Genomic DNA, 16023 nt, shown 5'->3' on the forward strand with positions numbered 1-16023 from the left:
CACACCTCTAGGGATATCTAAAGCCCTTACCAAAGTCACCATGATCTGGCCAGGGCTCACTCTCCCCCTCACTCCGCTCAAATTAAGTTGACCTTCTTACCTCCCCTTGGACACATGGATCATGCTTCTGCCTCAAGGTCTTTGTATTTTCTGCCTGGAATACTTCTTCCTAAATATTGTCATGGTCAGCCCTTCACTTCTCTAGATCTGGGTTCAACTGTCATCTCCTCAGAGAAGTCTTCTCTAACCATCCCAGCTGAGAAAGCACCCCCTCCCTCCCTGTGACTCTGCCCCTTTCCCTGTTTATTATTTCTCAAGAGCCTTTGTCACTACCTGGCATTGGATTCTGTACTTATTTATTGGTTTAATGTCAGCCTACCCCAATAGAACATAAGCACCTGAGGGCAGCAAAGTTTTCTGTTTTATTCACTGTTCTATCCCCAGAGCATGGCTCACAGCAGACATGCAATAAAAATTCTTTGTTGGATAAACTAGTGCTTGGGGGCACCTGGGTGGCTCAGTCAGTTGAGCGTCCGACTTCAGCTCAGGTCATGATCTCGCGGTTCGTGAGTTCGAGCCCCGCCTCAGGCTCTGTGCTGACAGCTCAGAGCCTGGACCCTGCTTCGGATTCTGTGTCTCCCTCTCTCTCTGCCCCTCTCCCACTCGCACTCTGTCTCTCTCTCTCAAAAATAAATAAACATTAAAAAAATTTAAAAGAGAAACAGATATATGATATATAATTTTAAATTTCCATGTACTTTTGAAATAAAGAATAATAGGGGTGCCTGGGTGGCTCAGTCAGTTGAGCATCTGACTTTGGCTCAGGTCATAATCTCATGGTTCCTGGGTTCGAGTCCCGCATTGGGCTCTGTGCTGACAGCTCAGAGCCTGGAGCTTGCTTCGGATTCTGTGTCTCCCTCTCTTTCTGCCCCTTCCCCACTTGTGCTCTGTCTCTCTCTATCAAAAATAAATAAAATGTGAAAAAAAATTTTAATAAATAAAATAAAATAGTCCTTGAATGAGTGAATTGCCTTAATATTTAATCTAAGAAACAATCATTTCCAAAATAGTCCTACTGATGCATCGTCACCCAACCATTTAATGTCCCAGCAAAGACTATCACTTTGATTATAGAAACTTGGACTTAGAAAGTATCCTTGCTACTTTCCACTTCAGTGCATCTCATTTTGAAGATATGGAAACCAGACCCAAGAGATAAGTGGTGACAAAGCTAGTAAATGGCAGAACTGATCATTAAACCAGGTATAGTTCAGTGTTCTTTATGCGTTCACACTTTGTTCCTCATATCTCTGTTCCTTTTGAGAGGTTAGAATGTTGTGTACACTGGCAAATATAATGGAACTACAAATTTTTAATTCCTTCTTGTCTTGCTGCTCTACTGGCAATAAAGCATCTGGCACATGATATACACGGGACACTAAAAAATGACAAATTCATGCAGAAACTGTCCCACATAGACAGGACAGGCTGACCACTCTGTTATATTCTGCTATCTGGTTGGGACAAGCTAAAATATAAAAACCTGTTAATTATAAGTTTGGGCTAGATTTATCTGAATGCCAACTGTTTGTAAGTCGTTATATTCCCTAGTCTTAATAACACTTCTTGGAGTCTCACATTTAAGCCTTGGTTGACTGCCTACATCTCTGTTTACTGGTTTCTTACTAGAGAAAAATTATCAAAAGAGAAGCATGGAATAAAATGTAAGCAGTTTATAATAAGACAGATATGAATTTGATTCTTGGCTCCATTTACTAGCTAAATGATCTTGGATAAGATTCTTGAACCTTCTTAGTATCGATTACAATCTATAAAAGTGTGTATGTGTATATAAAATAAGTTTCTTACAGTAACATGTAGTCAGGCACATTAAGGCAGACTAAGAATTTTATGTATATGATCTCATTTAATCCCCATAACAGCCCTGTGAGGAGAGTGGTTCTAGTCCTTATTTACAAGTGAGGACTCCAAGATTCAGCAAGATTAATAGGTCTGAAGTTAAACAGCTAGGAAAGAACAGAAGTAGGAGTACCTGGGATCTCTCACACAAAGTCCACACTTCTAAACTCTGTGCCTCCTTGGAGGGCCATTATGGAGAAGGATTGAAATAGAGTGTGTGTACTATACAAGGCACATAGCCCCATAAACATTTTTAATGTTCATTTATGTTTTTAAACTTTTTTTAATATTTATTTTTGAGAGAGACAGAGACAGAATGTGAGTGGGTTGGGGCAGAGAGAGAGGGAGGCACAGAATCTGAAGCAGGCTCCAGGCTCGGAGCTGTCAGCACAGAGTCTGACGAGGGGCTTGAACTCACAAGCTGTGAGATCATGACCTAAGCTGAAGTCAGAGGTTTAACCCACTGAGCCACCCAGGCACCCAAATGTTTATTTATTTTTGAGAGAGAGACAGACAGACAGAGACAGAGACAAAGCACGAGTCGGGGAGGGGCAGAGCGAGAGAGGGAGACACAGAATCTCAAGCAGGCTCCAGGCTCTGAGCTGTCAATACAGAGCCGACACAGGGCTCTCACAAACTGTGAGATCATGACCTGAGCTGAAGTCATACACTTAACCAACTGAGCCACCTAGGTGCCCCACCAGAGCTTCTTATTTTAAATAAGTAATAATTCTCCTTTTCCTCGTTACAAAAGCAATGCATGCTTATTATAGATTATTTGGAAGAGAAGAGGTATGTATAAAGAAACTAAACTTGACACATAATTCTACCACCCAAAAATAATCCCTGCTAGCATGCAAGTATAGGTACTTACAGTATTTATTTTTATATATACTATAAGAGTACATAATCCTTTGAAGGCAAAATTGGAATCATCTGCGTATTCTGCTGTGTAATTAGTTTTTTACATAGTGATATATTGGAGGAGAAATTTTCTTATTTTATCAACATTCCTCTAAAACATGATGTCTTGAGGTGCCTCGGTGACTCAGTTGGTTAAGTGTCCAATTCTTGATTTCAGCTCAGGTCAGGATCTCACAGTTGGTGAGTTCCAGCCCGACGTCGGCTCTGCACTGACAGCATGGAGCCTGTTGGGATTCTCCATCTCCCTTTCTCTCTGCCCCTCCCTTGCTCATGCTCTTGCTGTGTCTCAAAATAAATAAATAAGCATTAAAACATGATGTCTTGTGGTTACATAGTTATCCATGGTAATACTACTACTAATAATAATAAATTAGATAAAATCTGTTGTGCATTAGCGTTGTACTAAGATCTTTCAAATGCATTAACTTATTTGCTTCTTACAACAACTCTATGAAATAGGTAATTTTGTGATTCTCATTTTGCAGATAAAGAAGTGGGGGCAGAGAGTTCAGTAACTTCATCCGGGTAACCCAGCTGATAAGAGGCGAGCCAGGCCTGAAACTCAGGCAAGATGAGCTCCATAGTGCTTTCTCCGGAATATCTAGACTGCATCATTTTTTATGAATCCATTTTTATTAGCAATTTGGATTGTATCTAATTTTTACATTTTTTTAATGTTTATTTCTGAGAGAGGAGACAGAGCACGAGTGGGGGAGGGGCAGAGAGAGAGGGAGACACAAAATCCAAAGCAGTCTCCAGGCTCTGGGCTGTCAGCACAGAGCCCGACGCAGGGCTCAAACCCACAAACCATGAGATCATGACCTGAGCCAAAGCCGGATGCTTAACCTACTGAGCCACTCAGGCATCCTACAATGTCCAAAACTTTGCTGTGAGAACCATCCTGAATAGTAAAAGTCAGTATGTTAACTAAGTCAGCATCTAAATACACCAAAATAAAATCTGGGAAAATATTTTTATAATCTTGGGCAAAGTCTTTCTAGATGACCTGACCTCTTTGACTTCTAAATAATCTGAAATCCAGAATCAGTAACGAAAAAAAAGTGATGTTTTTCTTGGCAAAGATTACAAATTTATAATATTCCATGTAATACCTAAAAATGCTTAGAACAAGGTCTATCAGACAGTAAACTGTTACTGTTAATTGTTACTGTTACTATTGTTATTTTACATTTTTTAAGTTTTTTTATTTATTTTGAGTGACACAGAGAAAGAGCAAGCAAGTATACTTGAGTGGGGGCCAGAGAGAGATCATGACCTGAGCCGAAACCAGGAGTCAGACACTTAACCAACTGAACCACCCAGGCACCCTATGCTATTATTATTTTTATTACCATTAGTTTGTATTAGCAAATAGACAGAAAAATATTTACCTTCATACATTGTTAGTAACAATTGGTACCATCCTTTGGAGGGTATTTTGATATCAAACGTCAAAATGTGCCAACATTCAACCCAACAATCCAATCTCTAAGAATTTATCCTTAACCTACAAAAATATGTGTAAGGAACTGTCTATTTCAGTATCATTTTTAGAACAAAAATTAAAGTAACCTTTACTTCATTAATAATAATTGGCTAATTAAATTTATTTGCTATCTTATACTACATATGTCTAGTGTTTTGATATTTTATAGCACCTACTATTTTTATAATTTGAAAACATAGAGAAAGATTTTACTTAAATCATCCAAAGTTAGCTTATAGTGAGGCCACTAACAAGAGCTCAAGGATTTAGAACAAAAAAGATGGTGGGAGAAGAATATTGTATTTGTTGCACTTCTGTTTTTCCCAGAGATAACAGATGAAATGAGTTTAAAGTGCAAGAAGGAAATTTATGTTCAACATCAGGGGAAACTTTCTGAGACTATTACATACTTTGCAAAAATTTTAAAAGCCTAAAATCTCCAGACAGTTTTTTGGAGTCAAGATGTACCCCCTTTGTAATTTACCTCTACAGAATCTATATGTCCTTACAATTACTAATTTGAAAGGGTTCAGCCATGTTTTGTCAATCCATAAGTTTTCATTGTTCCAATAATGATTTTAAATTAAGGCAGGTGTAGTAAAATATACTTTCTAATAGATGCATTATGTCATATAATTGTAGCAACAAAATATATCCCGTCAAGTTCAGGTGTACAGTTGATCTTGCTTTTTTTTTTTTAAACTTTTGTTATAATTCCAGTTAGTACAGTATTAGTTTCAAGTATACATTATAGTGATTCAGCATTTCCGTACATCACCCGGTGCTCGTCACAGCAGGTGTGCTCCTTAATCCCTGTTGCAATTTCACCCATCCCCCCACCCTCCCCTCTGGTAACCATCAGTTTGTTCTCTATAGTTAAGAATCTGTTGCTTAGTTTGTCTCTTTCTCTCTTTTTCCCCCTTTGCTCTTTGGTTTGTTTCTTAAATTCTATATATGAGTGAAATGATGGTCTTTATTTTTCTGTAACTGAATTATTTCGCTTAGCCCTATAGTCTCTAGATCCATCCATGCAGTTGATCTTGCTTTAACCCAATCTTTGGGTCCTTGTTAAGGTAGCCTTAGATATGAATCCACCTTATAATGAGGGATTTTCAGTATTTCAGTGACTAATCCCTTTTACACAAACTCCAGGGTGATCAATTTATATTGATTTTGCTGATGAAAAAAATATTAGAGCAGAGTTCCAGTGGAATTTAATAATATGCTCTTTTATAGTCCCTATGTGTCTTAAATATCATTATAGTATTTACTTCGCTCAAATCTTTGCAGTCTCCTCAAATCTCAAGGATTCATCCATAAATCATTCTAAATGATTCAGAAAGTATGTGAACCTACTTCCTAGCACCTTATGAGCCTATATTTCACATTTCTAATGGGCTGCTTGCAATCAATAACTATTCCTTCCCCACGTCCCAACTTGTTCGCATCTGTTTCTCTTGGGAGAGGTAGATTTTAAGAGCTCAGGATTATGTTTTTGTTTTCATGCAATTTGGATCTCCCCCTTGTTTATTAGCAGTTCTATTTCTTCCTCCAGCCCCATTTTCTCTTGATGTATCTATAAAAGTACCATCTGTTTTTAGTATCATTTTATTTCTGCATTCTGCTCTCCCCTGAATGTTTCATGTGATAACAATTTATTCTTGCTTTAGTATCCACCTGCTTTCCCAGCCCACCCTCTTCTCCTCATCCCACTGCACCCCTTCTCCCCAACCCACCCCGCCCATGTCACCTAGCATTTTATTAATCCAAGGAATGGTGTACCATAATTTTAAGGGCACAAATTTTGGTGTCAAGGAAGGGCCAGCTCAGCCACTTAGGATATTGGGCCTTGGCTAGGTGACCAATGCAAGTCTTAGTTCTTCATTTATAAGAAGGAGTTGGTAATAATATTATCTACCTCATAAGAGGACTAAATAAAGTATGTACATCAGGGTTTCCCAACCTCGGCACTATTGGCATTTGGAACTAGGTAATTCTTTTTTTCTGGGGACTATTTGGACATTGTAGGATATTCTGCAGGAACCCTGGCCTATCCCACTAGATGCCAGTAGCAATCCCCTTCCCAATTAAGACAATCAGATATGTCTCCAGACATTGCTAGATGTCCCCTGGAAGGCAAAATCATCCCCATTGACAACAATGATGTATGTAATAAGTACTTAGGACCAGATAGATGGATGAATATTCATTTCTAATGCAAGTATCCAACAAAATATTTGACATTCAATTAACTCCTTGATGCATGAATGGATAAACGAATATGAAGCCAATGAGCTTTGACAGTTGTCTATAGTTTCTACCTTATACTAAAATGTGGTATCTTCACTTAAGACAAGGCTCCTCTATTTCAAAAACCACTTTAGATGATTAACTAATTTCACAACTTAAGCTATTCTCCCTGATTTTTTTTCTCCAGCCTTATTGAGATGTAATTGACATATAACAATGAGTAAGCTTAAGATGTACAACCCATTGATTTGATACACATATATTGCAAACTGATTGTTCGCTAACACCTCCATCACATCACATAATTATCATTTCTTTTTTGCGGTGAAAACATTTAAGACCTTCTCTCTTAGCAACTTTCAAGTATGTAATAATACGGTATCATTAACTATAGTCACCATGCTGTGCATTAGATCCCCAGAACTTATTCATGTTATAACTGGAAGTTTATAATCTTTGACCAGCATCTCCTCATTTCTCCCACCTCCTCTCCTGATAATCAAAATTCTGGTCTCTGTTTCTATTAGTTCAATTTTTTTAGATTCCATACATAATTGATGTACAGTACTTATCTTCCTCTATCTGGATCATTCTAGTTAGCATAATACCCTTAAGGTCTATCCATGTTGTTGCAAACATTAGGATTCTCTTCTTTCTCATGGATGAAAAATATTCCACTCTCTATTCCACTATTTTTAATTTTTTGAATAACCTCCATACTGTTTTCCTTAATGAATATACCAGTTTATATTCCCACCAACAGTGCCCAATGGTTCCCTTTCCTTTACGTTCTCACCAATATTTGTTATCTCCTATCTTTTTTATAATAATCATTCTAACAGGGACGAAGCGACATCTCACTATGGTTTTGGTTTGCATTACCTCATGATTAGTGATGTTGAGCACCTTTTCATGTATCTGTTGGCCATTTTTATGTTGTTTGGAATAAAGTGTATTCATTTCCTTGCCCATTTTTTAATTGGATTATTTTTTTTATTTTACTATTGAGTTGTGTGAGTTATTTATATATTTTAAATATTAACTCCTTATCAGATATGTGATTTGCAAGTATTTTCTCCCATTTGGTACATTGCCTTTTCATTTTGTTACTGGTTTCCTTTTCTGTAGAGAAGCTTTTTGGTTTGATGTGGTCCCACTTGTTAATTTTTGCTTTTGTTATCTATGTTCTTGGTGTCAAATCCAAAAAATCATTGTCAAGATCAGTGTCAAGGAGCTTACTCTCTATGTTTTCTTCTAGGACTTGTACAGTGTCAGGTATTACACTTAAATCTTTAATACATTTTTAGTTGATTTTTGTATATGGTATAAGATAATGGTCCAGGGACACCTGGGTGGCTCAGTCGGTTGGGCATCCAACTTTGGCTCAGGTCATGATCTCACAGCTTGTGAGTTCAAGCCCCACATCTGCCTCTGTGCTGACAGCTCAGAACCTGGAGCCTGCTTCAGATTCTGTCTCCCTCTCTCTCTGCCCCTCTCCCACTTGTGCTCTGTCTCTCTCTCTCAAATATAAATAAACATTAAAAAAAAATTTTTTATTAAAAAGAAAAGATAGTGGTCCAGCTTCATTCTTTTGTATGTGGCTGTCCAGTTTTCCCAATACCATTTATTGACAAGATTATACATTCCCCACTGTGTATTTCTGGCTCCTTGTCATTAATTAATTGATCATGTATGCATGGGTTTATTTCTGAGCTGTCTATTCTGTTCCATTGTTCTATGTGTCTATTTTTTTTGCCAATATCATTCTGTCTTAATTATTATAACTTTGTAATATAGTTTGAAATCAGGGAGCATGATGCTTCCAGCCTCCCCTTTTTTCCTTTGAATAGCCAAGTTTGCTTTGGCTATTCAGTGTCTTTTGCCTTTCTATATGAATTTTAGAATTGTTTGTTCTATTACTGTGGAAAATACCATTGGAATTTTGATAAGGAATGCATTGAACCTGTAGATTGCTTTAGGTAGTAGGGACATTTTAACAATATTAATTCTTCCAATCCATGAACATGGAATATCTTTTCATTTATTTGTGTTTTTATCCATTTCTTTCATCAGTGTCTTATGGTTTTCACCAAACAGATCTTTCACTTCCCTGGTTAAATTTCCTAAATATTGTTCCTAAATATTAGGGTGCCTGGGTGGCTCAGTTGGTTAGGCATCCAACTCTTGGTTTTGCCTCAGATCATAATCTCATGGGTTTGAGCCCTGCATCAGGCTCTGCTCTAGCAGTGCAGAGCCTGCTTGGGATTCTCTCTCTCCCCCCTCTCTCTCTCTCTGCCCCTCCCCCACTCATGCTGTTTCTGTCTCTCTCAGAATAAATAAATAAACTTTAAAAAATTTGTTTGTAAGTATTTTATTCTTTTTAATGCTATTGTAAAGAGGATATTTTTTATTTCTCTTTCTCAGACATCACTGTTAGTATATAGAAACACAACTGATTTTTGTATGATATTTTGTGTGCTACAACTTTACTTAATTCATTTATTATTCTAATAATGCTTTGGTGGAATCTTTAGAGTTTTATATATATATAATATCATGCCAACTGCAAATAGTGACAGTTTTACTTCTTCCTTTCAAATTTGAATGCCTTTTGTTTCTTTTTCCTACCTAATTGTTTGGCTGGGACTTTTAATACTATGCTAAATAAAAGTGGCAAGAGTGGGCATTTTTACCTTGTTCCTTACCTTAGAGAAAAAGCTTTTAATCATTGACTATGGTGTTAACTGTGGGGTTGTCATATATGGCCTCTATAGCCACTTTGTTGAGAACTTTTATCATGAAAGTATGTTGAATTTTGTCACAGGCTTTTTCTCCGCCTATTGAGGTGGTCATATGACTTTTATCCTTCATTTTGTTAATGTGGTGTATCACACTGATTGATTTGCAGATGCTGGGCCATCCTTGCATCCTTAGAATAGCTGTTACTTGATCAAAATGTGTGATCATGATCATGATGTGCTAAATTTGAAACCTGACCCTTAGGCAGCAGTTTTTAAAGTAGGCAAGTAGTGGGGCACCTGGGTGGTGCAGTCGGTTAAGCGTCCGACTTCAGCCAGGTCACGATCTCGCGGTCCGGGAGTTCGAGCCCCGCGTTGGGCTCTGGGCTGATGGCTCAGAGCCTGGAGCCTGTTTCCGATTCTGTGTCTCCCTCTCTCTCTGCCCCTCCCCCGTTCATGCTCTGTCTCTCTCTGTCCCAAAAATAAAATAAAACGTTGAAAAAAAAATTTTTTTTTTAAAAATAAAGTAGGCAAGTAGAGCATCTTTTCATGTGTCTGTTGGCCATCTGTATGTCTTCTTTGAAAAATATCTATTCATGTCTTCTGCCCCCTTTGTAATTGGATTATTTGTTTTTTGGAGTGTTTAGTTTTATAGTTCTTTTTTATAGTTTTATAGTTCTTTTTGGATACCAACCCTTTATCAGATGTGTCATTTGCAAATGTCTTCTTCTATTCCGTAGATTGCCTTTTAGTTTTGTTGATTGTTTCCTTCACTGTGCAAACGCTTTTTGTTTTGATGAGGTCCCAATAGTTTATCTTTGTTTTTGTTTCCCTGCCTCAGGAGATGTGTATAGAAAGAAGTTGCTATGGCCAAGGTTAAAGAGGTTACTGCCTGTGTTGTCCTCTAGGACTTTTATGGTTTTAGGTCTCACATTTAGGTCTTTATCCATTTTGAGTTTACTTTTGTTATGGTGTAAGAAAGTGGTCTAGTTTCATTCTTTTGCATTTTGCTGACCAGTTTTCCCAACATCATATCATCAGGGAAATACAAATCAAAACTGCAATGAAATATCACCTCATACCTGTCAGAAAGGCTAAAATCAACAACACAAGAAACAATGGATGTTGATGAGGATGTGGAGAAAGGGGAAACCTCTTGCACTGTTGGTGAGAATGCAAACTGGTGCAGCCACTCTGCAAAACAGTATGGAGATTCCTCAAAAAGTTAAAAATAAAACTACCTTTTGATCCAACAATCATACTACTGGGTATTTACCCAAAGAACACAAGAACACTAATTCAGAGGGATACATGCATCCCTATGTTTATAGCAGCACTATCTACAATAGCCAAATTATGGAAACAGCCCAAGTGTCCACTGACAGATGAATGGATAAAGAAATGTGGTATACACATATACCATATATATATATATATATATGAGAGAGAGAGAGAATGGACTATTACTCAGCCATAAAAAGAATGAAATCTTGCTATTTGCAACAACATGGATGGAGCTAGAGCATATTATGCTAAACAATGTAATTCCATTAGAGAAAAACAAATGCCACATGATTTCACTCATATGTGAAATGTAAGAAACAAAGCAAACAATCATAGAGGAAAAACCAAGACACAGGCTCTAACTATAGAGAGCAAACTGATGGTTACTGAAGGGAGGTGGGCAGGGGAATGGGTAAAATAGGTGACAGAGAATAAAGAGCGCACTTGTGATGAACACTGGGTGATGTATGGAAGTGCTGAATCGCTATCTTATACACCTGAAATTAATATTACACTGTATGTTAACAAACTGGAATTTAAATAAAAACTTTTTTAAGTATGCAAATAGAATCCTTTTAGAGAAAGCCTGAGAGATGGACATTTCTGCCTGTGCCTTCTGTACTGAGCCCTAGGGTGAGAGCTATAGCGGTGCTCACACCCATTAATAACTGCTTCTTTGTGCTATAGTTTTGTGAATCCTATGGATGCAATCCCCACTGGCTTTCAGAGCAAGGTGTTTGGGAGAACTGTCCCTGAAGTGGGAGTCTTAAAAGTTAGGAGGCTAAATGTGGGATCCAAACCCCTAGCCTCTCAGGGAGAAGCTGGGAGTTGCAAGTTAGCTCCCGTTTGGCACTGTACCAGGAGTGACGTTTATGGCAAGATTATGTCTCATCAGCCTTTCCTACCCACGTGGGTATTTTCTTATTTGCCAAATGTGTGGGACTCCCTCAGCTAGTTTCTGGATTTCCTTCAGAGGGAATTACTCCACGTGCAACTGTGTATTCAGTGTGCCTATGGGAGGAAGGGAGTTCGGGAGCCTCCTATGTCACTGTCTTTAAAAACTGCCCCTACTTCTCTGCTTAAGGAGACTGCTTAAGATTCTCTCTCTCTCTCCCTCTGCCCCTCTCCCCAGCTCATGCTTTCTCTCCCAAATAAAAAAAAAATTTTTTAATAAAAATAAAATAACTTAAAAAAAAAACTGCCTGCACCTAATTTTATAAAAAGGACATGTTGGGGCTCCCAGGTGACTCACTCGGTTGAGTGTCTGACTCTTGGTTTCAGCTCAGGTCATGATCTCACGGTTCGTGGATTTGAGCCCCATGTCTGGCTCGCACTGACAGCATGAGGCCTGCTTGGATTCTCTCTCTCTGCCCTTCCCCACTCGTGCATGTGCATGTGCTTTCTCTCTCAAAATAAGTAAACTTTAAAAAAAAAAAAAAAAGGAAATCTTAGTGAGAGTTATAACTTTAATAGATGATAGCTATGAATCAATATGTTGCAGTAGACTTCAAGATAGAATACTGAAATTATCCCTTCATTAATTTAAGAGTATTTTAGGGGTACCTGGGTGGCTCAGTCAGTAAGCATCCAACTTTGGCTCAGGTCAGGATCTCACAGTTTGTGAGTTCAAGCCCCGTGTCAGTCTCTCTGTTGACAGCTCAGAGCCTGGAGCCTGCTTCAGATTCTGTCTCCCTCTCTCTCTGCCCCTCCCCTGCTTGTGCTTTGTCTACCTCTCAAAAATAAATAAACATTTAAATTTTTTTTAAAAAGAGTGTTTTAGATGATGATTCTAGTTATTAAGGCAGTGATACGGTAAGAGAACAAAAATCAAGCTATTTTTAAGTATTTATTAACCAGAGTTCATTCTATAAATATTTATTGAGTGCTTACTATGTTTCAGGAACTACACTATGTACTTGGGACACAAGTATCCAACCTTGTGGAACCTCCAATCTATAAAGTAATGGACTACAGAAATAATAAATACATACATAAAAATAAAAATAAGGAGTAGTCATAACTTCTAAAATATGGGCCTGGGAAATATTTCTAGGTGGCACTGACAGCAAAATTCAGTGGAGGACTGTAATCCAACCAGAAACATTGTTATGACTGCATTCATCATTTGCCATTTGGTCGCTCATCTATGATTTCATTTTACTGAACTCTGACTTTCTCATCTGAACTGAATTACAATGAGGGTGTTAAATCATATCTGTAGTTACCTTTGCATATTTTGTGACTTCAAACACTTAGATTATGATTCACTGTGTGCATAATTTTTTAAATTGTCTCAAACCGGCACTGTTGCTTTTACTTTGTCTAGGTTTTCTCTAATGAGCTAGCATAACTTCATAGCTTCATACTTTTTGTGCTGTAGTCTAACAGCTTGATGGCTGATTCTTTTAAACTAATACAGTATGTGCTTTTTGTGCCTCACTTTTCTCATCTGTACAGTGGGATCTGTAGATGACCTAACCAACAAACAGAGTTGTTATAAGGATCAAATAATGAACATTCATAAAAAAACACAGAACTATGGGCACCTGGGTGGATCAGTCGGTTGAGCTTCCGACTTTGGCTCAGGTCGTGAATTAGTGGTTCATGGGTTCAAGCCTCGCATCAGGTTCTGTGCTGACAGCTCAGAGCCTGGAGCCTGGAGCCTGTTTCAAATTCTATGTCTCCCTCTCTTTCTCTCTGCCCCTCCTCTGCTCACGCTCTGTCTCTCTCTGTCTCAAAAATAATTAAACATTAAAAAAAAATTTTTAATTAAAAAAAAAACACAGAACTAAAGAAAGTGCCAGGCACACAGTAAGTTTTACATGCTGTATTTTCTGCACCCCTCTCAGTCATTTACTTATTTCTACTATCTTGAATATTTTAACATGGTAAATGGGGTATTGTTCTTTTTCCTTTCCTTTGTACACTTGGTAGGAAGCAGGTTTACAATGAGAAGTAAAAGCAAATATATATCTAACAGGACCATATAAGAAATGTCTTTGTCTGTAAATCACTTATCTCAGGAGGAAATCCCTCCAAATGATACAGACCAAGAGATGTTTTTACACTTAACTCTTCTCTAAAGTTTTTTTCTGGGGCACCTGGTGGCTCAGTCGGTTAAGCATCAGACTCTTGATTTAAGCTCAGGTCATGATCTTGCGGTTCGTGGGTTCAAGCCCTGAGTCAGGCTCTGCACTGACAGTGTGGAGCCTGCTTGGGATTCTCTCTCCCCCTCTCCCTCTGTCCCTCCCCTGTCTCTCTCTCTCTCTCTCTCTCTCTCTCTCTCTCTCAAAATAAATAAATAAAAATTTTAAAAATAAAGTTTTTTTCTGATTTCAAAAGTCATTTTCATTGTTATAAAATTCAATATTACAGAAATTAATAACTCAAAGTAAAAAGTCCCTTTACCCACATATTCACCTACTCTCTACCCCGAAGGAGAATTAATGGTAATAACCTGTGTATATTCTCACATGGCTTTTCTAGTCATATATTTTTTATTAAAATAAGATCACATTGTATATATAGCTTTACAATTGTCTTCTTACTCTCTTAAAAATATGTCTTTGGTGTCTCTGTCAACACATTTAGTTCCTTCTCCTTTCCAACAGCAGCACAGAGCTGTAACTCAAGGAGGTGCTGTGGCTTCCTGTGTACCTACTCACAAAGTCCTATAGTGTTTAGATCTGATTGGAAAAAGCCCTTTAGCTGACCCTTGTACCGCCAGCCACTCCAAGTCCTGACCCAAAAAGGGGACCAGAAGAGTCATTCAAAAGATGTGCTCAGTCCACACCAGGAGACCAGAGTTTGCTCAGTACAGGGAGAAGGACTAGCTGGATGATGAATACAGATTCATACAGCAGTTAATGCTGAGGGTCACAGAAACATTATAAATCCAATGCCCTTGAAGTGGAACCTCTCTCTGGAGTCTGGACACCCAGTCATGCACAGCCCACTTGGAGTGGGAAAGAAAATTTATTTGAGAACGTTAAGGTCAAGTTAACTTATTTTAAAATTGCCATAGGAGGCCATTCATCCCCACTTGACTTCTCCCTCTTCAGAACCTACTTGCCATCCCTCAGATATTTGCTCTCGGAGCAATTAAGTCCTCTTTTTTTTTTTTTTTATGCTTTCTTTAGCTGCTCTTTTTTCTCTTTTTTAGCTTACAAAAGGGCAGATGTATTTTAAGCCAAATGTCAATGTCAAACATCAAATATCCATTACCATGCAATGTACAGTGTATATAATTACATACTCTGTTGTAACAAATGTAGTATTGTTTCATTTGTATACCAAACTTCCATGTAACTGACCAGGGGTAAAGAGGACTCTGTGCAGAGAGCCTAGAGGATGCACCTCAGTTGAGACCTTTGTTAAATGGTGCATGACGCGGCAGACTCCCCAGCATAAGGGAACTTTTTGGAGAAAGGAGCTACGAGTTTCCTTGGCAAGAAAACCAGAAATAGGATCATACCAAGCAGCACGTTCAGAGCCGTGCAGGCTGTGGTGCCTCTGTGGCATCACCCGGGAAGCCACTGTGGTGGGACTGAGGCAGAAGTTCCTTTCTGCCAGACGGGAACGCTGAGAAACCAGAGCCGTACAGCCTCACTGCTCCCTGGTACACTGAACTTTCTGAAGGCCACTGGCCATCCAATTCATCAAAGGTTACATAGCAAACGGTTCAGAATTGCGTACGTAAAGCATAGAATGGCCAAGGGGTCAGAACTAAGGCAGTTAAGCAAGTTTTCTTCCTTCCCTTTTCACTCTTCAGTTATCACAAAGCCCAAGTAGCACCATTCCAGGCTGGGGTTGGATGTGTTTCTTTGTGCCTCAAATAGGTCAAAGTGCAACTTTCTGAAACATTATTTTGAGAAATCAAAATTCCTAGTCCTGCTACTTACGATTGTTTCAACCTGTTTCTTTCAGATACCATTGTTCTTATCGCTTCGATAGCAGTTGTTTCTGCAAAAACTCAGGGTAATATTTTCGCCACGTCCGCACTCAGAAGTCTCCGTTTCCTACAGATCCTCCGTATGGTGCGCATGGACCGAAGGGGAGGCACTTGGAAATTACTAGGTTCGGTGGTTTATGCTCACAGCAAGGTAAGATCTGCTTTCTGAATTGCAGAACAAGACTTTTGAAACGTTTTCGTTGATTGCTGTGGGAGAGTAGAACCCATCAAGCAAACTGAGTCATTTCAGAAATTGGCCACAGCACAATGTATAATGGGTTGTTCAAAAGTCGTCAGATGGTTGCCAGAGGGAAGGAGATTGGAAGGAGGGGCAAAGTGGGTAAAAGGGAGAGGGAGGTCCAGGCTTGCAGTTAGGGAATGACTAAGTCACGGAGATAAAAGGGACGGCACAGGGACTATAGACAGTGATACTGTAGCAGTATGTGTGGTGACAGATGTCAGCCACACTT

At 38.6% G+C, this 16023-nt stretch overlaps 1 protein-coding gene across 2 annotated transcripts in view; it reads left to right on the forward strand.

Moving 5' to 3' along the window:
- Positions 1-16023, forward strand: part of KCNQ5 (potassium voltage-gated channel subfamily Q member 5) — a 521883-nt gene that overhangs the window by 395685 nt on the left and 110175 nt on the right. For both annotated transcript variants that reach the window (XM_047860007.1, XM_047860006.1), the window contains exon 4: positions 15529-15704. In XM_047860007.1, coding sequence (XP_047715963.1) covers positions 15529-15704 — 176 coding nt within the window. The remainder of the gene's footprint in view (positions 1-15528; positions 15705-16023) is intronic.

The sequence above is a fragment of the Prionailurus viverrinus genome, chromosome B2, assembly GCF_022837055.1.
Source record: "Prionailurus viverrinus isolate Anna chromosome B2, UM_Priviv_1.0, whole genome shotgun sequence".
NCBI classification, from domain to species: Eukaryota; Metazoa; Chordata; class Mammalia; order Carnivora; family Felidae; genus Prionailurus; species Prionailurus viverrinus.